General features: G+C 37.8%; 2 protein-coding genes across 8 annotated transcripts in view; one reads left to right on the forward strand and one right to left on the reverse strand.

Annotated features, from left to right (window-relative positions):
- The window catches only part of LOC114875474 (Down syndrome cell adhesion molecule-like protein Dscam2), a 151,562-nt gene extending 131,978 nt beyond the window's left edge, over window positions 1-19,584 (reverse strand). Inside the window, exon 1 of one of the 3 annotated variants that reach the window (XM_029185793.2) lies at window positions 19,375-19,584. The gene's annotated coding sequence lies outside the window, so the exon portion shown is untranslated. Of the gene's footprint in view, window positions 1-9,368; window positions 9,571-11,998; window positions 12,078-19,374 lie in introns of those variants that run through there. The other 2 variants (XM_029185795.2, XM_029185792.2) reach the window with 2 other exon arrangements.
- On the forward strand, window positions 12,252-18,962 carry LOC114875477 (solute carrier family 41 member 1-like). Of its 5 annotated transcripts, none has more exons than XM_029185807.2 (10): window positions 12,252-12,603; window positions 12,789-12,861; window positions 13,663-13,776; window positions 13,929-14,204; window positions 14,977-15,251; window positions 15,714-16,047; window positions 16,307-16,601; window positions 16,692-16,897; window positions 16,999-17,147; window positions 17,222-18,962. In XM_029185807.2, the coding sequence occupies exons 4-10, from the start codon at window positions 13,931-13,933 to the stop codon at window positions 17,396-17,398; spliced, it is 1,710 nt and encodes a 569-aa protein (XP_029041640.1). In that variant the 5' UTR covers window positions 12,252-12,603; window positions 12,789-12,861; window positions 13,663-13,776; window positions 13,929-13,930; the 3' UTR covers window positions 17,399-18,962. The 5 variants fall into 5 exon arrangements, with proteins under 5 accessions (XP_029041640.1, XP_029041641.1, XP_029041639.1 ...); XM_029185808.2 differs by having other exon boundaries at window positions 13,666-13,776; XM_029185806.2 differs by lacking the exon at window positions 12,789-12,861.
- Window positions 19,585-19,682: the final 98 nt, after the last annotated feature.

The raw sequence follows: 19,682 nt of genomic DNA on the forward strand, positions 1-19,682 counted from the left end.
TCAAAGACACACAACTTTTTCAATTTTAATCGAGTTCCCAATTCTTTTTTTTTTCGATTAACGGTCGGCCTATGGAAATATTCTAAAAGCAGCTGTTTTGGCAGTGTGACCAGACGATAGCCATGCAGCCGTCCGAAACTTAACTCGCTTCCTAAAATGCGTTCCTTGCACCGGTGGGGTCTTCGTCCCTTCGATGAACAAACACGCGCGTTACATTTCCGCCCTCGATGCACGCCCACGCAATGTCAATCTTGGATTATGAAATAATAATACGTCTCGTTTCAGCAACGTCGTCTTATTTGTTCAATCAAGGATAATACTTCCATATTTTTGCAAAATTTTCGAAAAATCGGTCTCAGATGCAATTTCGATAAACGCGATTGTTCGTCGAACAGAGACGCGATCACGATTTATGATGCGCATTTATATATCGGAAGCAAAATCGGTGGGGGGACGAGCTTTGTCTCAGCGGCCATAAAAATTTCCCCGGGACAGCTGAAATTCGAGAACCGCGTCATTTAACAGGGCACGTCCAGGTTTTTCCGACGAAAATTCGTCTGAATTAGTATGCGCGCACGCGTGCATTAACATATTTTTAGGGGACAAGAGAAATCGGCCATTACGAATCCATTGAGAGAGAGAAAGAGAGAGAAGTATGGGGTGGGGGACGGTGACGAAGAGAAGGTTTACGAAAAATGAGGAAGAAGAGCCGGTCAGAGTAAAAGAGAAAGAGAAGTTTGGTTGGGGAAAATGGAATTTTTAGCGGCATTGTCGAACTGGCCGGGCCTAGACAAACGGTCCCACATCTGGTCCCCTTGCGGGAAGGTCAGAGAGGAAAAGGTCGCGACCTTGGCCGGGATTTTTCGGGAAAAAGTCCAAGAGAAACGACCTGAACGAAGAGGGGAGGGTGGACAGGGAGTAAAGACCACCTATCCTGGCCTTCCTCTCCCCTTCTGCCCATTTTGCTCACCCCACGAACGAGCGAGCGGTGACATGCAAAACGCGTGTGTCCATGTAAATCGGCACCCTCTTAATTGCATCCCATGCAACTTATGCGTATTGTGCACTTAATGGACCGTGCGCGGCAACGAGGGTAGATTTTAATTATTGCAACGACTCTCGCGGTCGATAATAAATCGGGCAACGCTATGGGGTCGTCATGGTTTTTCGCGTGCTGCCTGCAATTTATTTTGCCACGTACCAATGATTCTCTACGAATCGCGATCCATGTGTCACTTTCCTTCTTTCGTCTCGTTTTCAATGATATTTCTACAGCTGACGCAGAAAAGAAAATCATGACGGTCCTGAATATCCGGGGATCATGTACGAAGTGTTTGGTGCGTCCCAAAACTAGTTATTGCCTTGACTAACGTAATTGAGCGCAAAATCAAATTTTACCCCTTTAAATCAAGAGAACATAGAAAGACAAAGTATATTGAACATTGATATATATATATTATATATATTATTATTATTGATAATATAAGTATATATATATAGATTAAGCGCGTTTGGTATATGCATAAATGAAGAAAAAATTATATGAGCGTACGTCTTTGACAAGCGTACCGTTTTCTTGTAAAGTGTTCCGCGCGTCTAGGGAGAACAAATTATTTTTAGCTCATCTAGTCATTTTCGACACGATTTACAATTCCAAATGCTGATCTAGTCACATGACATAGTCGAGAAGTAATAAATTCATATATATATATATTATGTGTGTATACATATGTACACACAGTTGTAATACAAGTAACCTTTAATGGTTTATTGATACAAGATCGATCGTATATTTTTATATAAGAACTGCGAAGTAAAGGAAATATTTTTCTCTGTTATTATTTATTTTGTATTATTTTGTATATTTTTTCTATTTTTTTATTTTTATCCGCCATTAATTTATAACGATTTTATATACAGGTATAATTGAAAGAATGTGTTGCGAATAAAATTTCTTTTTTGATTCTTTTTGATTTTTATTTCACGTGATTTTAGTTCCTTCCGTTTCGTACGCTTTTACGCTGCCAGCCAGGTTTTACGTTCCCATTAAACTTTTATCGTTCGACGTTGCACGATATCAACTTGTATAATTCAATTTACTCGACGTCTGTCCGTCACATCGATCGGTTTCGCTGTTTCGTGTTTTAAAGGGTGTCACTCGTAAGCATTTTCGAAACTCGACGAAAAGGGATGGCTCGATGAATTAAACGTGACAAATTGGTCGCGTGTCTCACACTTTTCTCGTTTTGTCGAACGAAAGGAAAGAAAAAAAGCATAAGTCAAACATAATCGTATCCGGTTTCCTTTCCAAGAGAAATTTCCTTCTTTTCTTCTCTCTTCTTTTTTCATCGGGCGAGAAAAGAGGCCGGGATCGGCGAACGGGTGGGGATCGAAGGGTGACTAGAGGGGTGAGAGAGAGTTTCTTTTTCTCAACGATCTTCGTGAGTGTGTAGCCAGGGATAATATTTTATGGGCAAACGAAAGGAAAAGCGGGTTGGTCAATTTTCAGCGAGAGGGAGAGCGCGATCCGAAGACGTGAAACGCTTGCGCTATATCGGAGTTTTCCTTTCGGTTGATGGCCGGAGTGGACGGTTTGAAAAGGGAAGGCGGAAGGCAACTATCCCTGTCTTTCTTGAATCAACGACCAATGAGTAAATGACACAGCTAACCCCTACTCTCGTACGCAAACATACACACGCACGTACACACCGAAAATTGGACGTCCACCCACCTACACCCACCAGGGATATGTATAAAAATCAATAACATCTTGCGGTTTCCAAGAGCTCCGAAAACGAGGGAATATATATATATCTATATATACATATACAATATATAGAACGAGAGGGGAATGTAATTCTCTCCTCTAGACAAAAGAACCGCCAATTTTTCATTATCGTTCGCCATCGGATATTAATTCTCGACGATCAAGCTTTACCTCGACCCGTGCCTTGACCGAAAGAAAGTTCCATGAAAAATGGGATCCAATGAAATCGACAAAAATTTTGTAATTAAGAAATACCTAAGTATTTTTTATCACATCCCGCTTACACTCTCGTTATTGAAATAATCAAACGAATGACCAAAAGAAACTGATTTCTGAATCGAAAAAGATCCCTGGTAGGTTTGGTTATTTACTTTCATTCTGTAGATTGTAGAGGATAAAATAATAATCGAGAGGTTTGTGTTTGTCCGTTCGTCATTTATTTATAAAGGTGGTGGCGGCGTTTCGAAGTTCGTGGTAAATTTAAGAAAGGTATCGAACCATACGCACCCCTCTCTCTTTTTCCCGGTCCACCCTGTTTTCTCCTACTCATCAACCACCACAAGCACAGCGCTGCTTATATCCTGACAAGGAAGTGAATTGCAATTATCAAAGCCTCTCCCCTCTTCAACCCTGAACCCATCTCTTTCTCTTCACGATACTTTCGCCCCTTTCGCCTCTTCCTTGCCTTCGCGTTCACTTTCTTTCCCCCTATCGTTCGGCAACTTGGAAATTTCATCCCCCCGTAATAATTTCGCCACCACAACCGACCACCAGCGTCTTCGACGATCAAAAGAATCCACGTGGCGAGATGAGGGTCGACGAAATATTTCGCTACGTAGCGAATTTCGTCAAGCGCTATTGTTCGATCTTATAATAAATGAGCGCGTCACTACCAAACATAATGATGACGAGTAGATACAAATTTCGACGAGAGCCAGGGGTCACTTGCTATTCTTACGATCCTTTCTTCTCCCATTTTTTCTTTCTCGAAGAATATACAAAATTGATTTTATTCTATTCTAAAATATGTATTTGCGTGAAAGCGGTACCATTCTACTTGCTATCAATAATAGATTATAATATAAAGTTTCGGCATGAAAAATTCATACGATTATATCACGCTAGGTTTCTTTAAAAGAAAAATATTTCGCAAACTTCTTGAATTGTCCTTGTATGTTTATTTCGTACGACAATAGAATTTCTTTTAAAATCGCACGAATCAAGTTCAATGTAAAATAACACCGTGATAAAGCCACTTTTTGAGAGGGTCATAACTCGTTCAAAAACGTGTCAGGAGGTAGTGAAATATTGGTGGCGAGCGGTTTACAATACCGTTAGCAGAATCGCGCAACATTGTATAAAACTTTCGGATTCGACGGGCGCGAAATAAAAAGGCTCGAAATCGTGGAATCCTTTCATCGAATTCACCCTCGTTTTTCATCTCGCGACAAACACACGCTGCTTTCACTGTTCGCGTATATTCTTGTTCTTTTTTCATTTCTGGTCCAACGATTTCCAGAGGGGAACACCGAGAAATCCGCGATTCGGGAAATACTTTGAGCGAACGGGGTGAAAATACCAGCATTGTTCGACGTTCGGTTTCCGCATTTTCGAAAAAGGGATCGGCGCAACCCTTTATTTGTTTAACGCCACGGTCGGCGCGTGAAGCGTACGCCACGCCGGGTGCGCGAGCCACGGCACACGCTTACCGTTTCGACGAATTTCACCCTAAATTTTCAGCTGGCGCGCACCCCATCAGATTTACACAATATTTTGGAAATCTTTTATAAGATTTCCTCCCTTCGCCCCTCCCTTGGCTTAGCACGAACGCGCTTCTAGACTCTCTATTGTAATCGACCCACCTCTCACCCCTGCTTCCGTTTCTACGACCTGTCGACGAACGACCACGACGACAGATGGGAACGTGCCGCTGTGTGTCGAGAAACACCGTGTCGCTGAGGGACCAAAGGGACAAGTACGAAGGAGAGAAAAAAAAAAAGTTTGTAAAACGCGTCGAAAACGGGAAATTAGGGTCGATCCGGGCAAAAAAATACGCCAAGAATTAACATGGCCATTGTGAATGGGCTCCACCGAGCGGAAGGGTGAACGGATCTATCCTCCACCCCTTTTGCGCGACACGTGCCTTTCTTTTTTATCTCCTTTCTTTAATAAACGGGAAACAGCGATACGGTTTCGATTCAAAGCTGTCTAAATCGAACATTGGTACGGGAAACATTGAAACGTACCAAAAGTTCCGTTTATAAAACACGTGTTTCCATATAACATGGACTAAGCGAAATGTTTGACCCTCTGTCTAGAAAAATCTATTTCATGGAGTGACACCTAATTAAAACCGGCACGCGTTTTGTTCCTCTTAATTTCTTCCTACCTCAGCTACGTTCCAAACCAGACACGACCTCGAAGTAATTATACGTTTCATAACTTTTCATACATATACCTATGTATACATATATGAGAATTTTGTGAATTTTATTTTCTCTTACGTAAACCGCCTGACAATAATACCTCTGGTTGAAAAACGTTACGCAAGCGTCATGAAAGATAAAGAAATCCTAAACGCACAGAGATTTATGCACAACACATGATATTATGTGACCAGTTAACCGACGTAACAACTAATTATTCGTATTTTTCTAAACTTCGATCGAAAGGAGCGCCAGCTGAAGTCCCGCGCAGAAAAACGAAGGAAAATTCTCGCGGGCAACTTGTAAATACCATTGATGAGCGATTCGCGCGGGAAATGATAATAACGGTAACGTGATAGACCGAGAAACTTCTTAAGTTCCTATTAAACTTATTGTATAATATAAACGTACGTTCCTAAGTTTAAGCTTTACCGTAATCGAGAATACGCGAGTCGCGTGAACGTTATACATACACGCCGTCGAGGTACGACCCTGTTAACAGGACTCGACCAACGACATCCCATTCGATTAACATGTACACAACACTTAGAAACTCCGTTTGTACGTCTCTAACCAAGTACATATGTGTAATTGTACGTGTGTGAATTGTGCGAAATGTGTTGTATACTATAGAATGTTAAGCAATATTATTAAGCGGCGAGATTAAACCGTAAGGATATCGTAATACGTAACGTGCGTAGAAAGTTAAGATCTTTAAGTGAAAAAGAAAATCAAAATTAGTTGTTACAATAATGTACTTACTACGATTCGAGAAGCTATAACCAACCGCGATATTTAAAAGAAAAAAAGAAGATAAAAGAAAGAAAGAGTATGATGGTTAAGTACCACGATTCAGGGTCCTCTAGTTACTTCTCTCTTAGCGTATGACGAAGATAGTGTAATTAAAATGAATGTATCTATTCATATGGTGAACCGGAAGTACAAGTAAACACTATTTCAATGACGAATTATTAAGTATATGCTTATATTTACAAGAGGTGTGCAAGTTTATACATATGTGTGTGTACATAACGAGCGATCATCGCAGGATAATCGTCGATGATTTTATCTAATCATTTGAACAACATTAAATATGGACAAAAATTACCGTAGTCCGATATGATCGCGAATCGTAAGAGCTAGTATCAACCAAAGAACAAATGGCACACAATGCACCAAAATACATATTTTTCGCGAAAGCTGGAAATACAAGATTTATTATTTTGTACAAATGATCGACAGTTCGTCGAACCGACGCGACGGGATCTTTGAAAGACTTTTTCAAACGATAGAACAGTAGCTTTTCTACGCAATAGAATCGTTTTGTCGATCAACGAGGCATCGATCGTTTATTACCGAAACGAAGAAAGATCCATAATTTTAAGCATAGCTGTAAATTAACGTTTAGTATACAGAAAACCGAATGTTCCTAATGTAATGCTTTCATCTAAAATACATACATATATATGTATACTCATAAGTATTTACGCGATAAAAATTCTAATATTTATACCTTGCTGTGTAACAAGAGTGTGTAGTATTTTTTTCATTTTTTTCGATTATTAATTAAACAAAATAGACGTCGCAAGGGAAATATTTGGGATGTTCTATTCTAAAAATGAATGCAATATCTAACGAATATCCAAAATATTTTCTCTCCGTGATATGAATTTTATTTGATTAATGATCAAAAGAAACTAAAAAAGTGTTGAACACTCTTTTTATATATTACCAATCGAAGAAATATAACACTACAATTAATAATGTATCAAAACCTTGTTGTGTAACGTTTTCATTTCGATTTTTCATTTCGTGAAAACAACAGAGAAAACGCTGTGTATCGCGTAAGAAATTCAAAACATTTTAATCGAGATTAAACGTTATGAGGTATTTAATGATTGCGAATGATACGTATATGCGAGAGATCGAATCGAATTGAATGCTGCTGCATTTTATTCGAATGATCGAGAACACAATTTACAATGTATCTGGCTTGTACGAAAGAATTCTAAACTTAAGAGACATTTTTTTAAATCAAACATAATTAACATATAGCATTTCCATGATGGAAGAAATTCTTTCGTACAAGCTACACGTACAATGTCTATTATAAATTCGTGATGTTTTTTCATCGCACCAGGAGGAATATCTTTTGAAACGTTCGGAAAATCAAAAAAACGCATCTTGTAGACACAATCTCATGTATTAATGTTTCATTGTAACTATGTTCGACATCCCATTTTTTGGCATGTCTGTTGGCGATGATGTTCTAACACGAACGAGGGTACAAAAATCGAAGGAGCGAGAATCAAAATATTCGAGAATCAAAATTACAATGTAAGTTCATAGAAGTTCGTTGTTCGTCGATAAATATTATTTGTTAGTCGAGAATAGAGTTGGATACGTCCAATAATATAGTCTAATAACCATTAACGATTTGTCCTTTCATTTATCCCTCTCATTAATTTCCTATTTGAAATTAAAATTGGTACTTGTTACGTGTACGTATACATTTCATTAAGCGATTATAAACTCACGAAGAAAAATACAATTCCAAGTAGATGTTTAATCTTGTCTGTTTTGTTATTTTAAGGATTAAAATCGTAAATTTAAAAAGTTGCGTTGTTTACTGATTGTAATGAACAGCAAATTGAACATCAAACGGCTGTTAGTAGATTAAAAAAAGAAAATAAATAACAGAAAATTTGACGGAATCAATTTCAACACAAAGCTATATAATTCGTACTATTATAATACGATACATCACTTAACCCACATGATAATATCGTTATCGGTACTTATCGAAGAAATGGAATTTCAATCAAGAACGTTCGCGATAAAGCTTCTGATAAATTACGAGTATCACATACAAGGCCAATACGATGATCACCAATGAGAATCAAAGATCAAGAATCAGGATCATTTGCGTCACGCGTGTCGCGATTTCGATCGTGAATTCGATGTTCGACAAAAGTTATCCAATCTTACGAACAACGTTTTCCACGGTAACGTAATACCCTTTATCGGTGTATGTTAATATGCAGAAAACAGAACATTCAATATATGGTAGATTCAATGTCGGTCGTAAGTATTCGTCTCGAGGTCGAATTTTAAAGGACGATAGCTTGTCAGATAAAATCTTATGCTGAGTTTACATGACCATTCGGTACGCACAAAATGATTAGTACAAACAGATCGTCACGTGTAAATAGAAATTTTGGTATTCGCGCAATGCAAAAATTTTGAATTGAAATAACCGAACGTGTAAAGAGATATTCAAGTTCAACGCATCCACATTTTGGTACTAACAGAATAAGAAAATTAGTATTTTCAATAAATGCTACAAAATTCTATTAACATTTTATCGTGTATTAGTGACTTTGATGCGGAACATTTTGCACCAACATTTTTTTATCCACTTATTACATACTAATTATAATTTGAAAACTGATAATGTATGTAACGTACACTGTAAAGACTCTTAAACGTATATAATTCTTTTGATAATCAACTTTTGCACAATTTTTTTTCCGCTCCTTTTTAATTACGCAAACAACATAAATGAGCCGATGCAATTTTAACCAGTTTAGTGACTCGTAGAACAATAAAGGAGATACTGTTAACTGGGCAATATATTCTGCAGCTCACCCAGGCGAAATTACTCGGCAAATCAAATTGTACTGGTAAACAGGGTTATCATTTCATATTATTTGTGTAAATCTGTTTGTGCAAATGCGCGAGCGTGTAAACCCAGCTTTAAGGAAACTTTAAGTTCTGATACGATCATTGTCGTACATCCACCTGTCGAATGAAATGTCGAGTTGAAAATGCGCGAATAGAATGACAAGTAGAAAAGAAACCGCGTTCATCCGCGAGGAAAACCCATCAGGAAAATTAATCCGTAAGATTCTTTTTTCTGCGAAAAGTACGAACATGAGGCAACGAGTATGTCAGGATTATTTCTTTGGAATTCTAACTAGCTAAATCGCGCGTACACCTTCGTTACTTCGTAATACCAAAAGAATGGGACGTGGTTTTCCTCGACTCGATGTAATTATTCAACGTGATAACGCGATGCCATTTGCATGGAAAATTGGCACAACTATATTTCGCGTGTAAAAAAAATTATTAAAAACGTTGACATTTAGAAAATTGAATTTCTTGGCCGTACTAACCTTTATCTATCGCTGTTAATCATTTCAGCCACTTGACACGCAATGCAAATATAAAATAACATTTACGTCACCGACATTACAAATGAACGGTAGAAAAGTTTAATATAACGGAACGTTTAAAAACCTTCTTTCGCGAAAGACTTATCGCGATATCGTGTCAAGATAACCGCAAGAAAAGTCACTGACTTGCGTATTCTTAAAAAAAAAAAAAAAAAAGAAGAAGGAGAAAGAACGAATGCAATAAGCCGATGGAAAATCGCTGCTCGTCAAATATCTCATGATACGTTTTATAATGTTGATCAGAGCACACTGAAATCGCAGAAGAGATTCAGTCCGTTTTACAGCCGCCAATAAATTTACTGTAAATACCTGTTTACATTGTAGTATTCAGATTAGCGAAATATGTCGAATGTCAGCGACATGGAAGATTTTATCGTTCGCTTCGCTTCTCAATGATTGCTCGATCGCTCGGTTAGTTGTTTTACATTGACCGTTCCAGACTCTTCCTGGCAATATGCAGGGATAAAAATCAGAAAAAAGCAAATAATATAAAAATAAGCAAATATCGTTCGCGTGAAATTGCGACTGTGTTTATTTTGTCAATGTAATTGTAGACTGTTTATTATTTGGCAATGATTCCGTGTCATTGACAGGTGATGACATTAAAATTTATTACCTAGTATTGTCATTTTTTTTTTCCATTTCAAAATGTCGACCTTGTTCGCGGATACAAGCCTGATATTGATGCGGAATTTATAGAGTTTATTACAGTAACAAAGCTTCTAAGAATTTTACCGAGTTTCAGTATTGGTTTCTTATCTTAGAATATACCCTCGTATTTTGTCGGAAAACACCTTTAACTCTATCAATCGATAAGATTGTTTCAATCGAATCGACAATCGTGACATTTAAATCTACTTATTGCAAATGAAATCCAAGTATGCGAGACTTAAATATTGCAATATTCATTCTTTTTATCCGACTTCGAAAAGGAGGAGGATACTCAATTCGATCAGTATATATTTTTATTTATTTTATACCTAAGAACACCCGCTTATAAATTCTGTTTCTACGCGTTGGACAATAAAATGCATTTGTGCATGTGTTAACAATAGCTTCCAAAGAAACGTCAGCAAAGTTATTCGATTATCAGCCACATCTAGAAACTACGAACGCGTTAGTCGCCGCGTTAATTATATTTTTCTTGCAATTCATGAAATTGATGTAGGTATAATAGGTTTCAAGCCTGGAGGACGAGTATGGAGGACGGTAAAATATAACCGAACAATTTTGAATTTAGTAGATACTATCGAAATACAAAAAATATTATCTAAAATGCACGATATGAATTTTTTCAAAAAATAATCATCGTCTGCTTACAACGGAAGTCATTTATGATTCAACTGAATATTATCTAGTAGCTGACTAAAGTCGGTGATAGTCAGATAGATCTTGATTCAGATGGAATCAGCGTTCTCGGATAACAACAATTCCGCGAACGCACTCGCACGTAAGAACAATTATGATTAAAACCACAGTTGGTGACAGCAGATCATCGATCTCCCAGTCTGATAGTAGTACAAGTATTTCGTGTATTGTTTTTGTTTTTCTTTTCTTTTTCATTTTTCAAACGACACAATGTCTGATTAAAGTTTGCACTAATTGCGATCGCAATTCCATTGTATGACGTTATCCGTTTGTTCTGCAATTAACTTAAAGTAATTGCTTTTAATAAGAGCCGATAAGCTGTCGCGCTGCAATTAACAGATCGTAGGACCATTCAAGTATACGATCTATCGAATTTCTGATCGATATTATCCATTATCATGCGTGTCACGTGCTTGTTCTTCCCCGTTCGTAAATCGTCCGAAGTGACGTCACTGAAAAGAAGGAAGGTAAATCCCATTCGATTGGCGTAATTGCACGCACGGCATACCAATTGTTAAGAAATACCTTCGAAAACGACGGTCTAGTCAGATTTACGTTTATGCAACATCGTTTACGCTCGTTGTATCCTCGAATGGGAATAAATTCGTCTCGATCATTAATTACATAAAGGTTTAAACGATAAAATAATAATGCTTCTTTTCAATCTATGGAAAAAATAGACTTCCTAGTATTGCGTGCTCCTTTTACACGTTGAATCACTTGTCTCAATAAGAAATAATTGAAAAAAAGAATTTGCCATTAATGGGAGAAAACGAGCCGAACAATAAGATATGTTGCACGATAAATCAAGCATCAGCACAATGACTCAGTCAGATAAATTATTTATACTAATTGATGTACGCATACAATTAAAATTCTCAATGATTTATCGATACTTCTAATTGGAAACAGTTGAAACATTATTACTTTCATTGGTAATTTAGACGATAAGGTAAATAAAGTGTGTTCCCAGAACTTAATTAAACAAAGACAGGGACAAAGAAGGTGTCTTAAAATATTTCAAGAAATGATCCCCTATTGCTACTCGAAATAGATTAAAATAGATTAAAATACCTGTCTTTATATGTGTTTGGAACTGAAATAGATTGATGACATTTTATGATACCCTATCCTGTGTATCTTGTTACGAAATGTTTTTGCAAAATTCGGGATTACACCTCTGATCCAATGTTAATACATACATGAAACTGCGCAAAGAAGAAGGGTGCCAGGGGCAGTGAGCGGTTGGCAGCAAGGCTCAAGTGGAAATTCCTCGACAGCGACGCGACGTCGCGAATCAATTAATGATCTACGATCTACGATCCATTTACAATAATCACTCCCACCATCGTCGTACGAGATAGCGCACGTGCGTGTGCCTGGACAGCAACACGTCGCATCTGAACGTACATGAAGCGACTCAAGTACCGCCAAACGACCTAAGGCTTCTTTTATCAGTCATCCACGACCGCGTGAGGCAAACAGTTGAGTACGCGCGACAGTGGTGGATTTACCGTGTGAAACGATTCTTCTTCCAATACGCGACCTGTGCGTTCTTCCCCGTACGCGATTTTTATCAAACCCTGGGTCGATCCTCGATCACAGTGTTCTTTCACGAGCCACCGGGAACACATTTTCGTTTTACGCTACCGATAACATCGTGCACGAAATTTAATGCGACTTTGAGTAAAGGATCGAAGAAGCACGAATCAGAAGTGGCAGGGTTAATCGACCATCAAGCAACAATAAAGATTTTACTAGGAAACGTCGACACGCTGGCGGAAATTCTTCAATATATTGTCACCACGTAAGTATTAACCACGACAAGCGTTCGTTTTTTTCTTCTTCCTCTTTTTTTTTATTTTTCTTTTTGAAACGTTACTATGCGACAAAAACGACGACTAATCGTAAGTGTCGCTTATTGTCACTAATCGTCTTTTTCTTTCTCGGTCTGACTTATTTCACGTTTATGAATATCGTTTGCCTTTCAAGGCGATCACGAGTAGTCGGATAACACGGAGCTATGCATTCTAACCGGAAGGAACGTTTAGTACCACGTGAAACGGTAAAAGAAATGATTCATAAATTGTAGTTACGTTTCTAATATCGAAAATGGTACGATGTTCGTGTTTGCGAGATTGATCATCGTTCGAAAAATACGATACCGATACTGTTATCGCGATTCGGGTGTTAAGTGTTCGTAGATCGATATTATTGACAATGAATTAATTTTTGTAAGCAAACAGGCAACGTTAATCCTCGTTATTCGGGGTAAAGTAAAATCAGATATAAAGTAACATCCGATAGTCGGATTATAAAGAATCGCTGTTAAATTAAACAAACGATAACGTAGGAAAACGGGAAACGCTAGCCGAGGGGGACTCTTGAAAATGCTGCACAACCGTTTTTCAGTTTTCTGCACGCGCGTAATATAAATCCGACGACACGTGGACTCCGATTAGTAGTAATACAAGAACCAAGTTCCTCCTGTTGTTAACGATACCGTGCTGATCTCGTATATAATATTTCACGTCCTATCAAAATGTCTAGACACTAAAAAGTCAAGAGCAACGACATCGAAAGATTAAAAAATTCGTGAATACTCTCGCGTAATATCGATTAATGAATAACCCTGATTGATATCTATTTATCAAATACTTGTCTTCTCAACAATAAGCGTTTACAATTATCTGATAAGCTCTGAAGAAGCAATAAATTGATCTTACAATGTGACAAAAGAAAACTTAATCGAAGATCGTCTCTGCGCTCGAAGATTTGTCTTTGTTTCTTTTTCACTCGTTAACAACTGTTAATATTGAGCCTTTCGCTAATAAATAATCTATTCCATTGAATTTTTAACTTTTAGCAGATCAAGGCTGACCGAAATAGGCAGGTCCGACGTGAAAGTATCACAGGTCGATCCCGGACTTTGCCAATTTCGAAGGGGATACTACAACATTGTGCGTCAGCATCGAACTCGGTATGTAATCGGTTCCAACAATTCAAAAATACTTATTTCTTTTCATTCTCTCTCTCTCTCTGTTTCTTCTTTTTCGCGTAAATCATGTCGTACGGTTTCCTAAGCAACACAACCCACGCCACATTTGATCGAATCATCGGAAAAAATTACAGGTATGGTCGCTTTTCCGGACTCGTCGACTGAACCAACACTATTGAACGTGACTGATATAAAGTTAAATGACAGCATGGATCAGAATGAGCGTTTAGCAAACAAAGAGAACGACAGGGGCGTTAAGGATCACGCGTTTACTATAGAACGGCACAACATGTCGAACGGGAAGGATAATTATGCGTTGGACTTCGATTGTTCCGAGAAGGGTAACGACAAGAAGTTGAACACGTCGGTCGAGATTAAGGCAGAGCCAGATCTCGTGAAGAAAGTGGCAGGTGAGCAAGTTAATCAACACACAAAGTAAACTAACGGCCTTGACATATATAATAATCGCGGACGATCGTTTCGTTCGCGAATTTTTCGTATCGATACAATCGAGTTCGATCGTATACCACGTGCTCCGAGGTCACGAACCGTACACAACTGTTCGCGGATGTGTGTATTCGCGCGTTCTATTGTCACGATCGGTGATAACGCGCAAGTTCTTTTCTTCCGCAATTTTATTAAACCACTGTAGAATCGAAACGAACCTATCGAAACGTAATCATTCGCCGAGTTGCGCGTTTTCAACTGATTGATAATAATAACGAGCGCTAATTAATCGCGACCACGCGTTTATTCACCGGGTATCGTTTCACTGGGCCGACCACAATAAGGAAATATCGCGCATTGCGTATTTGCAAGACAATGTATAAATAATAACAATCGTTCTAACGCGATAACCTCGCTCATTATTTTCTAACTATCTGTCAGAGCAAAGAAGCGTTCCGCTCCATGAGACGGTACCGAAAACACATACGTGTCGAAATTCATCGGGATTCAACGAACTCGCGGAGCGTTATTTATGAGAATTAAAAGCGCAAAAGAAGAAAAATTAATAAATAAAGAAAAATTGATAAGAGAGTGCTAAAGTTCTGACAGATAGGGTGATTAATGTAATGACCGGATGGTTTATTCGTTGATTCGCGGCGACGTTCTATTAAATGTTAATTAAATGCCGTCGATGCGTGGTACGGTAGAATGTGAGATGTATTGGTTTCTCGGTAGCGGGTCTGAAAAGCCCTAACGGACAAAAGAACAAAACGGACATGTCACCGCCCAATCCCGGTGGTGGATCGCTTTCCAGTGGAAGTTCCCTAGTGACGATCTCTTCCGTCGAAAATTCAGATCCTGATCCTGACTTTCGTAATAACTCGAATGGCTTTGGCAACAACGTGTTCCGAAACGAAAGATGGTATCAGACCACTCTACAAGTCGCTGTGCCTTTCTTCATCGCCGGGATAGGTACGATCGGAGCGGGCCTCGTTCAAGCGGATATCAAGGTACGTTATAACAATCTTTCATAAAGCCAACACCCGAACACGCGTCCTTTTAAACTCGTCATCGGTGGTCGTTAGAATTAAAATCTCCATAAAACAATCGTAAATCATGTATTTTTCCGTGAGCCGTTTCTTATCGATCGCCCACTTTACTCTTATTGTCTGAAGATAATGTTAAAACGCCACGGTAGCGTCTCTTTTTATTTTTTATTTACGATTGTGCAGTGTATCTGTCGCAAAAAATGAAATACGGTGCTCTAGAAACAACACGGTTATATGTAATCTCATAAACACCCTACCAACCCGGCTTCGTTATTCAGTTACAAACATTGAAGAGGATAGATTTTATCGGTTTCCGGCGATGTAGAAATTCTTGAATCATAACTTGCATTCCTGGTTACGTTGCTTTTGTAAGAATAGCCCAAGGAAGGATCCTCTTTAATTAATGTGTTATCTGTGTTTTAGGACTGGCCAGTATTTCGGGCCATTTCCCAATTGTTCATTCTAGTGCCACCTCTGTTAGGATTGAAGGGCAATCTCGACATGTGTCTGGCATCTCGTTTGTCCACCCAAGCAAACCTCGGCAATATGCACTGTTTCCGGGAAATAACGAAAATGATTATCGGTAACATCGCATTGGTACAGATTCAAGCGATCGTCGCGGCCATTTTGGTCTCGATTTTCGCGATCGTCGTCAACGCCATAACGGAAGGTTCAGAGTACATCTTCAACTGGAACAATTCTCTATTGCTAATGGCCTCCAGTGTATGCACCGCCACCAGTTCATGTTTTATTTTAGGTATTCCTTTATAACTATACTATAGTAGTTACCTCGAACTTGCAAACACGATCAATCGAATCGAATTAATTTGTTTCAACGATCATTCGTATGTTGCTTTACATTGGTAATTGATCATTAAATGTAATTACACAAGGAAGAAACGCGATAAAAGAAGCAACTTGGTATTTATTACGACTTTATATCTCCACTCATGTTTTACATGAATATCATAGTTCCTTATATGGCTGGTTACCTTCATTAATATTCTTTTCAACAGATTTCGTAATGATCGCCGTCATTATGATATCGTATCGATGTAAAATGAACCCTGACAATTTGGCTACGCCCTTGGCAGCGTCATTTGGAGACGTGGTATCAATTACTGTCCTATCGAGGATCGCTTCAGCGTTTTTCGAAAGAATGACAATGCAACCTTGGCTTTTATACGTTGTAATCGGCTGTTATCTTTTAATTTTACCATTTTGGATCTACGTGGTCCTAAAGAACAAATACACCAGAAATGTTTTAACCTCTGGATGGGTTCCAGTTTTATCCGCCCTCTGTATCAGTGGGTTAGTACGTAAATAATTATCTAAGTAACTCGCTAATCGGTAGACTATTATACTGATAGGCTGTTTATTAATGTTTCTACTCTGACTCAGATTCGGTGGTTTGGTGCTCGATCAAGTGATCGACGAGTTCGAGGGATTCGTGATCTTTCAACCCATCATAAACGGAATCGGTGGTAATTTAGTTTCCGTACAAGCATCTCGCATCTCAACCACGTTACATCAGACGTCTATCATGGGAATTTTACCGCCACATTCGAAAATGTTCATTGCCCCGTGGAAGGCGCTGTTTAAAGGCTGTAAGTGATGCAAGGCTAACTAATGTTCCGTCATTCCACGCCTTTTTTTCGCGTTTACCATAACGGATTGCACAATAACGATCCCGGTTTCGTTTCTCTAGCACCGTATGCGAAAACGGCCAGAATACTCGTTTGCATGGCGATTTTCGGCGAAACGATCTTCATCTTTGTAGCTGATTATCTCAGGCAAGGTACCTCCACGGTAAACGCATACTTCGTGATCTCCTACGTATTTGTTGCTGTTCTCCAGGTTTGTATTAGAGCTCGTATCGAAAAAGTGAAAGGCTCGGATGGTTATAAAAAAAGCTAATGTTTATTTCTCAGGTTATGGTGCTGCTTTACGTAGCGCATATCATTATTCACGCTATGTGGCGATACAAAATCGACCCGGACAATTCGGCCATCCCGTATCTGACCGCTCTGGGTGATTTGTCGGGAACGGTGTTCCTCGCGTTGGCTTTCTGGTTCCTAATAACGATACATCAACAATACGGCAAGTAAAAGGTAGCTAGATTGGCAAATAAATGTTGCCTGTCGAATGTTACGTGCGTCAGTTTTGTAAAAAACGAAGCGAATACAAAAGAAAGAAACGAAAAAAGGTGGAAGGTTAATTAACGGAGTATTTTATAGAAATAATCATAGAGGAGAGTACGGATTTCTTTTACTCCGTTAAAGACAACATCTTAATGGTATATTAACCGCGTTAATTAATTGTGTCACGCGGATCGAACATGATAGATTGAAAGAATATATCGTTGTTCTTGAAATAGATACTCTAATGGAAAGAACGAAGTACAATGACACTGATTCTAACGTAACTAATTAGTTCGAGCAAACGACTCACTTTATGATGTAATCCACTGATATAACCCTCTAACGATCGTGCAATAGTAATTATACGAAAGAACAAGTCAACGATGAACGTATCGATTGACGATTCTTTTAGTCATGAAACGTAACAGTTTCTTTTAAACCGTTTTCTTAATTTTCAATTGTACCGTGCACCGCTTACGAAATAACAGAACTTAATAAAGTATTTTAATCTGTTCGCGTGCATTGGACAATTTATCGTGTTATCGTGTACAAGCGGAAGACCTAGTCAGTATTTTAACGCTGATTAATGATAATAATTGTGTTATAAAATGAAGATAGGAGAGCCGAATATGAAGTTTGAATTATGATATAAAATAGACGACATTTGATAGTTGTAAATAGAATTAATTTCAAAAACTTTTATCGGTGGTAGAAATTTAGATGAATTTTTTTATGGCACTAGAACCACAAAGAAGCATAGAGTTACTAGTGTTACTTAGATTGAAAGAGTACTTCTCTTTCTCTAAACTGTTAACTAACATAATGATATCATAGTAGTATTTTAAATTATTAAAATTATGTACATTACATGCTTCAACAATGATGTATATTACATGCGATGACTGCTTTTTTAATGCGTGGTCTGTATACTATCATAAGTAACACAAAACAATTTAAGCAAATTACTTGTTCACAAAATAAAGAATATTAAATACATAGCGTTTTTAATTCTTTAAGTAGTACTAGAGAAATTTGTGAATGATTACATTGCTTGAATAGAACTTTGCAACTTTATATTAGTGCTTACTTCAAAACAAACACCAAAGTTGCAATTATATTAAACAAGACTGAAATAATCAGTATTCGATAGTCCCATTTATAGCACGTTTCATTATGCTATACAGAACTTTGATCGAATTAGAAAAAAAAAAATAAAAAAACTTTATCTACAAATAACAATATAATGTATATGCAAAAACAAAATTATAACCTATTCAATTTTATTAAATTTATAAATATTTCTAAACTGATCATTATATAATACTAATCATACACTGTTCTAACAAAATACACAACTACATGTTACATTATATATTCGTTAATGTAACAAAGTATTGACGTAACACTCTTATCATGAAAATTAAAGTTTTGTTTGTAAAACCAAGCAATGCCACACTTCAGGTTATGGCATTCGTGCTTACATTTCAATGCGGTTATGTAAAGTAGATAATAAATAAGTAAGAATATTGAATACCAATTATTATATAACACTCCTACACGTAAATAAAAAAGGTTTTCCTAGAATGAAACTGTTGTTCTATATCCAGTGTATGTGTCTCTTACGTGTCTTACATGCCGCCATTACGTCAAAACGTAAAAAAGCCCGCGAAACCAGCATTGACACATAATTTATGAATTTTTTTGTTCTTTCATGCTATTTACGTTACGAAGCAACGAATATTAAGATTCTCAAAGTATAAACACTTCATATATACACAACATTTTTCAGAGTATAATTCTGATTATAATACAGACGCATCCGACACAATGATTTATCACATGCATTTACATGAACCACACAACTATTAATAAACTACAATTTTCATATGATCGTGTAATACACTTGCAAATACGTTTAAAATATGTATTGGAAGCTTACTTACATTTTGGGCAGAATTGCAGACCTCGTGAAACACCAAGGTGACATCCTTGTGGACCCAAAAAACGTAGATGGGAACAAATTCGCGATAGTATCTTATAGAATCACATCACTTTCTACTAAAACGTTTGTCACAGTACAAAATATCACGTATTAATATCAATAAACTAGAATTTTATTACTTTTTAATGAGTTGTAGCAACAACGAGGTGACCGTGCGTCTCGCGCCGAAACAATGCGCCATTGCGCATACGCCGGAGCGCAGCTATTGGTCATCCACGTACGCGGTATTTTTAAATTGCTGTAAAACAT

Source organism: Osmia bicornis, chromosome 1 (assembly GCF_907164935.1).
Source record: "Osmia bicornis bicornis chromosome 1, iOsmBic2.1, whole genome shotgun sequence".
NCBI classification, from domain to species: domain Eukaryota; kingdom Metazoa; phylum Arthropoda; class Insecta; order Hymenoptera; family Megachilidae; genus Osmia; species Osmia bicornis.

Excerpts from the sequence above, each read along its gene's own strand:
- LOC114875477 (XM_029185807.2), top strand. The coding sequence starts at position 13,931 with ATGGTCGCTTTTCCGGACTCGTCGACTGAACCAACACTATTGAACGTG. Across the intron at positions 16,048-16,306 it reads CAGTTCATGTTTTATTTTAG|ATTTCGTAATGATCGCCGTC; the intron begins GTATTCCTTTAT and ends TCTTTTCAACAG. Across the intron at positions 16,898-16,998 it reads GAAGGCGCTGTTTAAAGGCT|CACCGTATGCGAAAACGGCC; the intron begins GTAAGTGATGCA and ends TCGTTTCTCTAG.